The sequence below is a fragment of the Chelon labrosus genome (genome assembly GCF_963514085.1).
Source record: "Chelon labrosus genome assembly, chromosome: 5".
Taxonomy (NCBI): domain Eukaryota; kingdom Metazoa; phylum Chordata; class Actinopteri; order Mugiliformes; family Mugilidae; genus Chelon; species Chelon labrosus.
In genome coordinates, this window is record NC_140341.1 from 20,696,446 (window position 1) to 20,708,525 (window position 12,080).

At 42.7% G+C, this 12,080-nt stretch overlaps 2 protein-coding genes across 2 annotated transcripts in view; one reads left to right on the plus strand and one right to left on the minus strand.

Annotated features, from left to right (window-relative positions):
• The first annotated feature begins 1,180 nt into the window (after positions 1–1,180).
• myl1 (myosin, light chain 1, alkali; skeletal, fast) lies at positions 1,181–6,561 on the plus strand. Its single transcript, XM_084545331.1, has 6 exons — positions 1,181–1,573; positions 2,261–2,288; positions 3,760–3,903; positions 4,511–4,684; positions 4,781–4,858; positions 5,989–6,561. Exons 1-6 carry the CDS (start codon positions 1,445–1,447, stop codon positions 6,015–6,017), a joined length of 582 nt encoding a protein of 193 aa, XP_084401457.1. The 5' UTR covers positions 1,181–1,444; the 3' UTR covers positions 6,018–6,561.
• A 1,479-nt stretch (positions 6,562–8,040) lies between these two features.
• map2 (microtubule-associated protein 2) overlaps positions 8,041–12,080 on the minus strand; it is a gene marked incomplete at its 5' end in the record, with an annotated part of 33,661 nt that continues 29,621 nt past the window's right edge. The window contains 3 exons of the mRNA XM_084545385.1: positions 8,041–8,708; positions 9,305–9,417; positions 10,771–10,852. Coding sequence (XP_084401511.1) covers positions 8,487–8,708; positions 9,305–9,417; positions 10,771–10,852 — 417 coding nt within the window. The 3' untranslated portion in view covers positions 8,041–8,486. The remainder of the gene's footprint in view (positions 8,709–9,304; positions 9,418–10,770; positions 10,853–12,080) is intronic.

Consider the following 12,080-nt stretch of genomic DNA (forward strand, 5'->3'; position numbering starts at 1 on the left):
GGCCCTGTCATGGTGGTGGGGGTAGGGCTGCACCGCTGGCCCTGAGACAGATATAGACAAGAATTAAGGAGACAGAATTTGCACTCTTAGCCCTGTCTGGTTTACAGGCATCAGCAGCTGAAAGCTCCACTAGATCTCCATCTCCCTCTGCTTTTACGTCACATCCTTCCTGGGGGTAGTGGTGACCCAACACCCGCTCATCTCCCTCAACACAAAGCCCCAAATTGAACACAGGTGGTGCTCTACCCAACAAATATGCTGGTGACTCGAAATAAACAATGGCTCATTATTGGATCTGAAAGACACCACTTCCGGCACCTGTCCACTTTAAGCCAGCTCCGCTGACAATTTCCTAAATACTTATTAGAACCACTTGTGAGCCTGCACACAACTTTCATTCCCACAAACTTCCCTGTGTATGTGTTTCTCCTTCTTGAGTTGCCCACACTATTCAGTAAACCCCAAATGTGCTTGTATCAGTGCTTCACTGAAGCAGAGAGGTGATCACGCTGAGCAAAACATTAAATCAAATACGCCATGTTCTTGCACCATTAAATCAAACGTAGATGATCTAGATATTTCATACATATTTTATGGAAATTCACGTCAATGCGATCTGTTCAATAATTTTTTTTTTTTTTTTAAAAAAAGGTCTGCGCAATGCTTGGTCACAGATGAGAGTATCAGTCAGAGATGAACTGAACTCACATCAGTTTTATTATGGTAACTGGAGACGTGTTTAATGCAGCTCTTCGGCTTATCCCTTGTAATTATCAAGTATTTATGATCCTTCATTTCAACCTGGCAGTAACGTTGGTATGTAACATGTTATGTAACTGCACATCGGATCCATTCTTCATTTTACAGAGGAATCTCTCTCCCCCCTTTCAGTGTTTAATTCAAGACTATACCTGCCGATTTGAAATTTAGTTAAATCAAAATGTGTCCAGCATTAGTCGCTGTTTATTGTCAAAAAAAAATCTTAAAAGCCTTAAAAGATTTTTTTAAGCAGCAGATTATGTTTCCGAGATGGATCTAGATGCGTAATAGAGCGCATCGCTGTGCGTAAAAGTGAAACTTTTCCGATTTGCTCCAGAGGAAGCCATGCATGGGTTACCCCGGGTAACCTTTCACGCCGATTCCAATGTTTTCGTTCTTGATTAAAGCTAAAAGGCATAAATAAACACTTTCTGGCCCGCAGCCCTATATTCCATGTTTAGAGAGAACACCTCCACACACACACACACCCCTCCCATCCGTCATCCAATCCTTACGCGGGGATAGCGTAGGAGGGGGTCAAGAGGAAAAATAGCCTCATATATATACGCCCAAACTGTGATTTCTTGCTCCGAGTCCCCTCCATTCTGTGCAGCACTCTTTGTGTGTCACCCAAACCGGGAATTGTCCGTGCTTCAGGGCTTAAGTACTTCTACTAACAGTTGAGATGGCACCCAAGAAGGACCCTAAGGCTCCCGCCAAGAAGGCCGAACCTGCAGCGGCACCCGCACCCGCACCGGCACCCGAGCCTGCCCCTGCTCCTGCAGCTCCCGCTGTCGACCTGTCCGCCGTCAAGGTACAATGAGCGTGAAGGCATGATCTGATGTGCTTTGGGGAGGGATGGAGATAGTGTGCTGGCTGCTCAGGAAGACCTGGGATTTGACTTTTCCAATCACAGTTGCGTAACAGAACCGTAGTGGTTCCCTCAATGGAGACTTCTTGACCAAATCAGTCATTTTTCTGATGTATATGTCATACTTTTAAATAGATGACAGTGTGAGCATATCACACAGGACTGCTGTGACTACACTGATTATATGACTCAAACACAGACACATTTATATGAACACCTGGGAGCAGCTGTACAGTTTACAGTTCAAAGTGAGTTAGCTGCAGGTTTAAAGGCCTGACTCAGAGTTGTGCAGAGGACTGGGGAGAAGGACTAGAACCATGGAGAGCTCACCAAGGCTTAGACCACACCCAAAGCTCTCTGGATTGGACTATCAGAGTGGTGACTAATGTGTGATGGCAATGCAGAGTGACACCAAATGTGGACATGTTAATGTAGCTAAAGATGGACCTCCACAGATCAGGTGCCACCATGTGGGGCTAATTTGGGCAAGTTTAATGTCGGTTTAGGTGGGATTGTTTAAACCAGACTGCCCGGCTATGTTAGTCAAATGAATAAAAAATCTCTGTGATGTTGATTGCACGGCACCTCAAAACTTGTATACTTACTAGGCTGCTTTGTATTGGCTTGTAGGTGGAATTCAGCCCAGACCAGATTGAAGGTATGTAAGCCCCGTCCTACCTTTTGCAACCACATAGCATCACATACAGTCCATGAAACTCAAGCCACCTGTATCATAAATGGCTGCTAACAAAGGGAAACAATTTGAGAGTGCACCAATGGGAGGACCTTTATAATACAATGAACTTTACCTTAACGCTAGACAGGGCTAGACTTGGCAGCAGGTTGTAAAATACTCACTCACTATGTCATTTTTGTGTTTTCATAGAAACTGCACAGAAACCATTCATGTGTGCAGTCCATTTTAATTAGACTTTTAAAAAATGAGTTTTCCAGCAGCTTGGTGGATGTAAATAAAACCTTTAATGCTACAGTATAGAGAAAGTACCTTCAGTGAGGTGGTCATAGTTTGGCTAAATGCATTGCTTGCAATTGGAGCTGTTGTGTCAGTGCAACATTTTCCAAGTAACAGTCTGTAACATCCAGCGATAAACGCGTGCACAGTTTCGTTCTAAACAAACATGAGCTGATTGACCTGAATTAAGCCAGTCTCAGATTAAAAGCATTAAGATCGTATCGCGCATTAGATGAAGGGCCACACATCGCAGAGCAATTCTATCCACCCCTGACTCCTGATACTAACTTCAGCTTAAGTGGCTGCTTGCAGATGACTTATCACTCTGCGTCACTAGATCAGTGGTATCAAAATAACTGTCAAGAAACGACAGCCAAAAACAAAAAAAAGTCAGCTCAGTTCAGATATTAGACAAAGAAGAAAGGTGAGATGATGGAGTGTGACAGAAAGAAACACCTGTGTGCTCTTTGCTGGATTGCACTCTGCAGGAACAGACCTGAGGTCTGGCCGGCTGCTCGGTACGCTGAAGTCAGCATTCTCTACTTTTACTCAGCTCACCCACAGCGGAGGGTCTTGCCTTTAAAAGGAGGGGGCTCATATTCTCAGCTATGTTTATCAATTCCAAGGTGGTCTTTTAAAAGAGTCCATAGCCCTGCCGAGAGAGAGGGAGAGAGAGAGAGAGAGAGAGAAGGAGACAGCTGAGATAGAAATAGTACGAGGGGTGACTGAACTCGGCAGGAGTTCGTCCATTGAGCCAATAATACCGCAACCTTTTGAGATGTCTTGCACTTGTTTTATGTTTCCCTTGTCAGCTTGTGGAGTAGCTCCCTCCACCTGCTGGCAGGCGTGCAACAGCCTCAGCTGCACCTGGTGAATTGTAAACCACTGATTCCAGTAATGAGAAGAATGCATTTTGAGGCATAATGTATATTCTGAAATGTGGTAAAAACTTATGAATGCTTGACAGTGGCCATCTCAGAGGTTAATACATGACTCTGCAGAAACAAAATAAAATACTTTCAGATACAAACACACTGTCACGGCTGAATAATTTGAGGTTTCAAACAGCTCCAGCGCACAAACACAAACTTCTCAATGATGCTGCACGTACTGGATCACTGAAGTGAGGATCTCCCCCTCTCCCCATATTCCACAGACTATAGGGAGGCCTTCGGTCTGTTCGACAGAGTGGGTGACAACAAGGTGGCTTACAACCAGATCGCTGACATCATGCGCGCTCTGGGACAGAACCCCACCAACAAGGAGGTGAGCAAGCTGCTGGGAAACCCCTCTGCTGATGGTGAGTGACACACTTTCTATCGTTGAATTAGATCGTGTCGAGGTTATATATGTATATGGAGTTTTAAAGGTACATATGTGTGCCTACGTGTTATGTTTAGACATGGTCATTTTATGCAAAAGGTCTTAAAAAAGAATCATGAATGATTTAAATTTACCAACCATTTTTAAAACAAATATTACTCTAATTTGTACTAAATGTTTTAAGGTGCATGGCTCTGATTTCCTTCATCACCAGTTTTTGGCACAATTTAAAAAAGAGGCACACCGTGCAACATGTGTGTAGGTTTTAGGCTCACACCTGTCCACGGACATGCATCAGATTTGAACATTTTTACCCTATAGAAGTCACTGCAACACTGTTTTTTTCTCCATACTAAATTTGATGGAGTTTATCTCTGGATACTAATCAGTGTGTAAGTCTCCGGAAACCAAAACAACAAAATAGTTATCATTCTATGTGAAACATATAAAGAAATCTTGTCACAAACCCTCCACCATGAACCTGCAGAGCTTGTAGCATAAGTATAGCCTGCGGCAGAGAGGTGGAAATACATTATTGGTGCAGAAAATTTCACCTCGGGATACAATTGTCTCCTTTAACACAGACATGGCCAACAAGAGAGTAGAGTTCGAGGGCTTCCTGCCCATGCTCCAGACCATCATCAACAGCCCAAACAAGGCAGGATTTGAGGACTACGTTGAGGGTCTGCGCGTCTTCGACAAGGAGGGCAACGGCACAGTGATGGGTGCTGAGCTGCGTATCGTCCTGTCAACACTGGGTGAGTCAGCTGCTGCTCTGCCGTACCTCTCTGTGCCGTATGCATGTGTGACCTTGTGTGTCGCTAATGTCAGATGTTCTGTGGCTCCCCCTACAGGAGAGAAGATGACTGAGGCTGAGATCGATGCCCTCATGGCAGGACAGGAGGATGAGAATGGCTGTGTCAACTACGAGGGTGAGCCGCAAATTTACATCATAACAAGAACTAGGATTGTTATGATAGAAAAATAAATTAACAGTCACTTTGCACGTAATAATTTAGGTTTTTAGGCTATAAGACAATTAATGATATTCCACATAGTACTTTTTATGTGTTATGGATGTGTTGTAAAGTAAGATGCCGTTGAAATGCATTATGGGGTTTTTGAGCCATACTACAGATCTAAAGTTTGAGATATCACCATAAAAATCTCCAGAGCTGATCAATTACAGTATATCACATTGTATTACAAGTTCTCTTAAATTTTATGTATTTAAACATAGCAATTGTTAATTTTTATACACATCCAGAACAGAAATCTGAACACTGGATGACGCCAGGTTCAAAGTTACTGTTTCCTTCTTTTGACATATGAAAATTAAAGCTTATTTTACCAAAGTAATTTTGGATATATATTGTTTTATGACTCATTCATAAAATACTATAATCGTCAGAAGAAATTCTTTTTTTTTTATTGGAAACCAATATTTACAGTATTGGTTGAGCTATCTAATAAAATAATAACCGTAAACTGTAATAAAATGTGTACATTTTTAATAGACTAATTGCAGCAAAATGAACTTTAAATGTAATTTTGATTGCCTTGACCTCTGCTGCTTTGATTTCGACCAGCTAGTTTTGATTTGATCTCTTTGTGAGTTCTGATTCTGGAATAATTACTGAATCACTGATGTGTCCTTTCAATACACGTTTAACTCCTGAAGACTGACCAAGCTGAATACAGTGATACATCTGCATCTGCTTATTTGAAAGCACAACGCCTCAAGATTTAAATGGGTGTAAACCACTCTAAGATTCCATTACCATAGCAACAATACTGGCAGCAGTATTTCCTTACGCCGTAATAGGAGCGCTTACACAGTCATTTCCTATTTTTTCAGTTGCCTGTAGGGACACATACTTGAAGAATCAGTATATGCGTCATTTTCCACTTTATATACATTATTTGCTAGTCATTTTTATGTTTTAATGTATTTTTCATCTGTTTTTGTTCTGATGTCGTTTGAACCATTTATTCATTCTCCTCACTCACTCGCTCCTCTCTTGTGTTCTTTTCTTTCTGCTGCCTCGGTCTTCATCTGCAGCCTTTGTGAAGCACATCATGTCTGTGTAAGGACCCTGCCACTGCGGTGGTGAGCATCTATAAGTGCAGACCCCATGGTGTCGCGACATCCACTCGCTGTTTTCCTGTACCATCTGTGGAAGCAGGGGGAACAAAGGACTATGAGATGTCATTTCCTGAACCCTTCCTTTTTTTTTTGTTTTTGTTCTACACTTTTTTTTTCTCTTTTTGTCCAACTGGTGCTTTTTTTTTTCCTTCTATCGTTCTCCTCCCGCTTTCGGGCAGCTGCCCCCCCCCCCGACTCGTCACGAGGAGTTCCGTTCCTCATCTTCACCCAAGTCCCCCTCCCCATCCTCTCTGGTCTCATTGGGGTTTTTGTTGTCACAGGGGAACAGTGATGGAGGGTAAAAGGCGGGATTATAATGACCACCCCCCCCCTCCCATTTACTGTCTGGCTCTCGATCTGTCAGTAAAGTGACTGGTTTGGCCCAGGACTGGCCATCAAAATGAATCCACTCCTCATCCATCCCATCCCTAAGTCTTAACTTATTGTATCCTCTGCCATTTCACAATAAATTTTCACACTCCCATTTTATTTCCCAGTTTTTGACTCTATTTATTTTTTTCACTGTTATAAGGGTAGTCACTTCAGTCACATGTGCATTAAAAGACATTTTGTAACATACACTACATATACACATAAGAGTCTGATGAAACATTTTGGTACCACTCTGAATTATGAAGCTTCAGCTAGCAGTGGATTGGCTTAATTTAGGACACACTTGTGACTTTTGCACTGTTTAATACAAAGCTTAGTGAGATTTTGATTTATCTTATCTGGCATGCAACTGCACAGAGCTACAAATCCCATCTCATCTCAGCAAGAACGCGAGTATATGTTTTGCCAACTGATGCCACTCCATTCCTCCGTCTGGTCATCTGAAAAGAAAACAGCACTCCAGCGTCACTTTTTGTCCTTTTTATTGTCATTAATTATTGTAACTGGTGTCATATCAACAAGAGAAAAACTGCGTACATCTACCTTTTAAATACATTTACACTTGCCGTGGGGTGGAGCAGGAGGTGTGTGTGGGGTGGGGGGGGGGGGGCACACAGAGATGGGCAATGCAGAAAAAACACAGAAGCAAACAAACAGTCGCAAGTGAGGGCAGTAAATAGGCAGGAGGCGGGGCATACCACACGTGGTGTCTGAGAAAGAAAAACTAGATCACCTGAACACTTTTTTTTCCTAACAGATACAACAGGAGTGTCTTTTTCAGGATTTAAGGATTTTTTTTTCCCAACTTCTTCTTCTCCAACATAACATAAACATAAACATCCAGTTGCGGAAGCGTCCGCCGCAAAAACGGAAAGGGATCTGCACCAAATGCACACACAGACAGGTTTCAGGATAGCTGCATCTCCCGCCAAATATCAGGTCTCAAACTCAAGCGACTTCCTCGTGATGAGTGCACCGTCAGCCCGCGTCTCATCACATCTCAACTGTTGATTTTTTTGCGGAACGAGCCCCGGCGTTTAACATTGTTCTGATGTGCATACGAGATGCTGCACGCGAGCGTGTGCGGCTCTCCGACAGGGCCGAGATGCATTCCTTAGCAACACCGAATCAGCTGTCTGACACTGTCACCAAGCATTACACTGTAAACAACTATTAACTACAAAACATGAATTTGTTTCATCTTTATCCAATAGTGAGGAAATAACTTACTAAAATCCTTTTTATTAATTACAAAATAGCCTCTTTTAATATTTGAATCCATACATGCTTGTCTTAACGCGACCTAGTTCTTGCATAAATGCAATTTTACAGTTATATTTTATAGCCATATTGTCACTTCCTTTTAAAATGTTTCGAGGACACGTGGATGGCGAAGAACTTGTATTTTATACATGTTTCTATATATATATTTGTTAAATATATTATATATTGGATGAGAAGAATGACTTGCAGTAAGGATGCTTGTTTCGTTTTTTTTTTTTTTTGGAGGGGGGGAGAGGGGTGTCTGGCGTCCATGCACGTTTACTGAGCAAGAACAATACGTGCAGCATGGTGTGCTGGTCACATTACGTCTGATTTAAAGTAGAAAAAAATGCTGCAGCTTCTTCAAAACACTGATCCGAGACCAGTCAAGCCAATACTGGGTCCCCACTATGAAGCAGATATACCACTTAATCTAGGACCGGTGCTCAGACCGAACTATTCTATGCAACATCATTCAAAAAGAGGGAGATCAATAAAATGAGTGAGAAATAGTACATGTTTGGGTTTAAAATAGGAAACAGTTTCAAGAGGACCAAAGTACAGTAGCTCCTAATTTGAGTCTCTACTTAAGGGTTGAGTGATGGATCTTGAAGTAAAGGTGTTTAGAGGCTGTGGTTTAGCTGAGTAGTGGTGTTAACCAGTCGGCCTCAGGGCGGCAGGAGAGGGCAGAAAAGTTTAAAAGGATCAGGGTGAGGGCGACGAGGTGCAGCAGAGCATCAGACCGCAGAGCCAAGTGTTCACAAACCCTGCTTGGCCAGAGCCGCAGTGACATCCTCAGCCAGGGTCGCTAACTGCGGGGACTCAGTCATGTTGAGGCTGCCAGAGGACGATAGGTGGCTGTCACGGTGGCGGTGGGGGGACACCGAGCCAGACATGCCGGGCGACTGGACAACGATATCGGCCCCGTGGTCCACTCGGGCCTTGGCCTGGTCACGGAACATCAACCTGTGGCTCTCGATCTGTTGAAGGCACGCGGTTTGAGGTGAGAAAACATTTGACATCACGTTACACAGTAATATTTATTTTATGTATTTGTGAATCAGCAAATGGAACAACTGCAAATGGAATGTGCTTTCCTGGGTTGACTACACTCTGAGGCCTCCGGAGGTCGACTGAACACTTTGTGAGGGTTAACGTCAGCATTATGAATTGGCTGTGGCATTTTCCATACCTTTACTGCTACCCACATGAGAAGATAAAGGAATACAACAAGTTTTTGGAAGACTGGCGCAGTGGAAACATCATTTTTACGTATATATTAGATATGTGCTTAACTATTTTTGTGAAAACATTATCACTTTACCCTACAGTGCATTACAGTATGGACCTATCTTTCAATAATACAGTAACATGTGTGCAGTATTTATTATTACCTTAGACACTTGATGAGTTTCTGCACTTGCATTCTCTTCTACACTAATGAAGGCAACTAAGCGTCTAAAAAGACCATGACTTGTGTGCGTAGTTTATATCTAAAGTGATTAGTAGGACAATCTCTCAAAAACTTGTTGTTTTCCTTTAAATCATGGATTGGGAGCACGGAGCTGACACTCACCGTGATGCGGCCTCCACCAGGAATGTGGTGAGCATTATCCAGGGAACCCACCTTGGCTTGGGCTTTGTCTTTAAAGTCCAACTTCACACTCTCTATGCGCACGTTGCCGCCCCCTGAGAAGAAGCAGAGAAATTGTAAAAACTGAAGTGAGGCCTGCGCAACAGGAATACTCAGCTTAATTTTGCCGACTAACGGAAGATCAAAGAAGAGTCTTTGAGGCTGGATTTGCGTTTGTTCAAAGCAACAGTTGAAAACGGTACAGCTGCTGTCAAAATGAATATTCATTCCCAGCAAGGCCTCAACAACTAAAGGTGGTATAAACACCACGAGGTGGCGCTGCAGGACATAACACACATATTGGAGGGTAAAAAGGGATTCATCAACTCAACAAAGCGGTCTAGAAAACTGCACAAACATACTGGTAGTGTTCCTAAATTTCTTTGATGCTGTTAGATTAGACGAATTTTCAGCCAACACAAAATAAAGAAATAAATAAAATGACCAATTATTCCTACTGTCTAATCATTACACTGTATCTGTTAATGGTAGGAGGCTTTGCAATGGCTGCCACAGACAGTGTAGGTTTGAAATATATGAAGTGGCATTCATGGCAATTAAATCTGAAAACTCAACGGCACTATTCCTACAAATATTTTACCTGTTATTCAGTATAAATGAACAGTTTTTGTAAGTTGTCTGTAGCAGATTCTAACAGATCTGTTCTCTCAGACTGGGTTCAGTCAAAGCTGTGAGAGTGATCTAATACATTGCATTTCTGTGATTTGAATGAAAACAACATTGAATGTATAACCCTGTCCAGGTCTGATCCAGCCCGAGTCAACAACATCCTGTTCCACGATTGCTCACACACTCAAGGTAGAGAGGCTCAAAATGCAGCGACGCTGCCAGGAACCGAAACACCTCCTACATTCGGCCGCCTGCGGGCAGATCTATCGAGCTGTCAGTCCAAATGCAGTCTACTGCTTGCTTCCAGTGTCACATTTTCAGCTCTCCGTGATACAGATCTGTGCAGGAACTCTGTCTGATTGACATGTTATTTCAGGACACTGCAGGTTACATGTGTTATAAGCATTGCAGATTGAGACTGCGCATTCAGTGTTTGACATATGCAAATAAACAAGTCTTTGAACAGCTAACCTGTGGAAGTTCTGGTTCCCAGCTAGACCTGGCGGGATCATGTGAATTGTATATTATATAGAGGTATATTATGTGAATAATGTTGTCTGATCCACAGGCAATTACAGTTTTCTTGTTTGCTTTTTATGAAGAAAGGCTTTCTTGCATACCTGTACCTTGCATTAACATGGATATTTCCTTATTCATATATGATATAAAGACACAGATCACATGTGACCTGAAGTTTTGGACCCTTTGCATAAAATTCATGCTGAAAAGTCAGTGTGCTTAATCCTCTGCCACCACCCTCTTGGCGGGGCACTGTGTACCTGGCCGATGATGGATGTTGTCTAGAGAACCGCACTTGGAGGTCACATGGCTCAAGTCGATCTTCTTGTTCTGTATTTGAACCTGGAATAAGCAAAAAGTCAACAAAGAGACCAGGTCAGAGCTCACAGTTCATTGTGACTTCACATTCTCCAGCTGACTTCACATGAAGCAAATAGTGCTGAATTACAGAGAAGAATAAAATATACAGTATCTGCTCTGAACAGTCCCTTTAGCTGCTGTTTGAATAAACTAAAAGTATGAGCTGAAAATGAAAGGCTGCAAGTCTCTACACTCCAACACATTGATATCAAATTGCATATAAGTATGGGAAAGAGAGCAGAATACCTGCTGTTTTAAGCACTGCAACTATGTCTTGGAAATGTTTTGGCACAGTCAGAAAACTTTGTCAGATACATCATAACACTGAGAAGTGCACAACAGAGATAAATAAAAAAAATAAAAACAGGAATGCAGAGTTGAAAGTGGCCACAGGCAGAGAGGAGACAGGGATGCGCAGTTATGTGACACACCGAGGAGGTCTGAGGAGAAATCCAGAGGGAGAGATATGTAAGGAGAGAAACGATGAGACAGCAAACAGAGCGGAGCTACGAAGCTTTAGACACAGCGCAACGAGCAAGAAGAGATAAATCACATCCTGAGATGAATCGCTGGGGCGCGCCTGTGGTCAGCAATCACTTTGCCGAGTCACTGATTTAGCAGATATGTATTTTGTAAGCAGTGATTTGGTGCTCTTTATTCTCTCCTCCCCTCCAGCGCCCTGAGAGACGGACTCGGCAGGAGAAGTGAGACGATGATGTATCGTGGGTTCTGAAAAAACACGAGACCAAGCGTGTGCATCTACTACTACGTGATGGGCATGTTGCTTAGTTGGGTGGAGGGCTGATAAAGAGCATGGACTCTATCACACATGCACAACACTAGCGAAGATATACAAAGACAAGATGTGCTTTGTGTCGGCGTGGGTGAACATCAGGCTGCAGTTTGGGACATACTTCCAGCATTTTAAGATTCTAGAAGTCCATTAATCCCACTGCTGGTTTAGTGTTGGTAGAGGTCCAACCACTCATACACCTTCTAAACGCTAAGAAGAGGTAACATGGTGATTTAAAAGAGACTTAATGATTTTTGGAACATTTCTTAGAAACAAAAGATTTTCTATCTAATTCTAACTAATAGTAATTTGGGGGCTTAATTTCGTATGTTAGAACACGTTATTGAGAAAGCATACCGGTGAATTATCGTTCTGCTCGACCACTGCAGCTGTGGGGATCCACTTCAGCGTCTGGCC

Excerpts from the sequence above, each read along its gene's own strand:
- myl1 (XM_084545331.1), top strand. The coding sequence starts at position 1,445 with ATGGCACCCAAGAAGGACCCTAAGGCTCCCGCCAAGAAGGCCGAACCT. Across the intron at positions 2,289-3,759 it reads CAGCCCAGACCAGATTGAAG|ACTATAGGGAGGCCTTCGGT; the intron begins GTATGTAAGCCC and ends CATATTCCACAG. Across the intron at positions 3,904-4,510 it reads GGGAAACCCCTCTGCTGATG|ACATGGCCAACAAGAGAGTA; the intron begins GTGAGTGACACA and ends CCTTTAACACAG.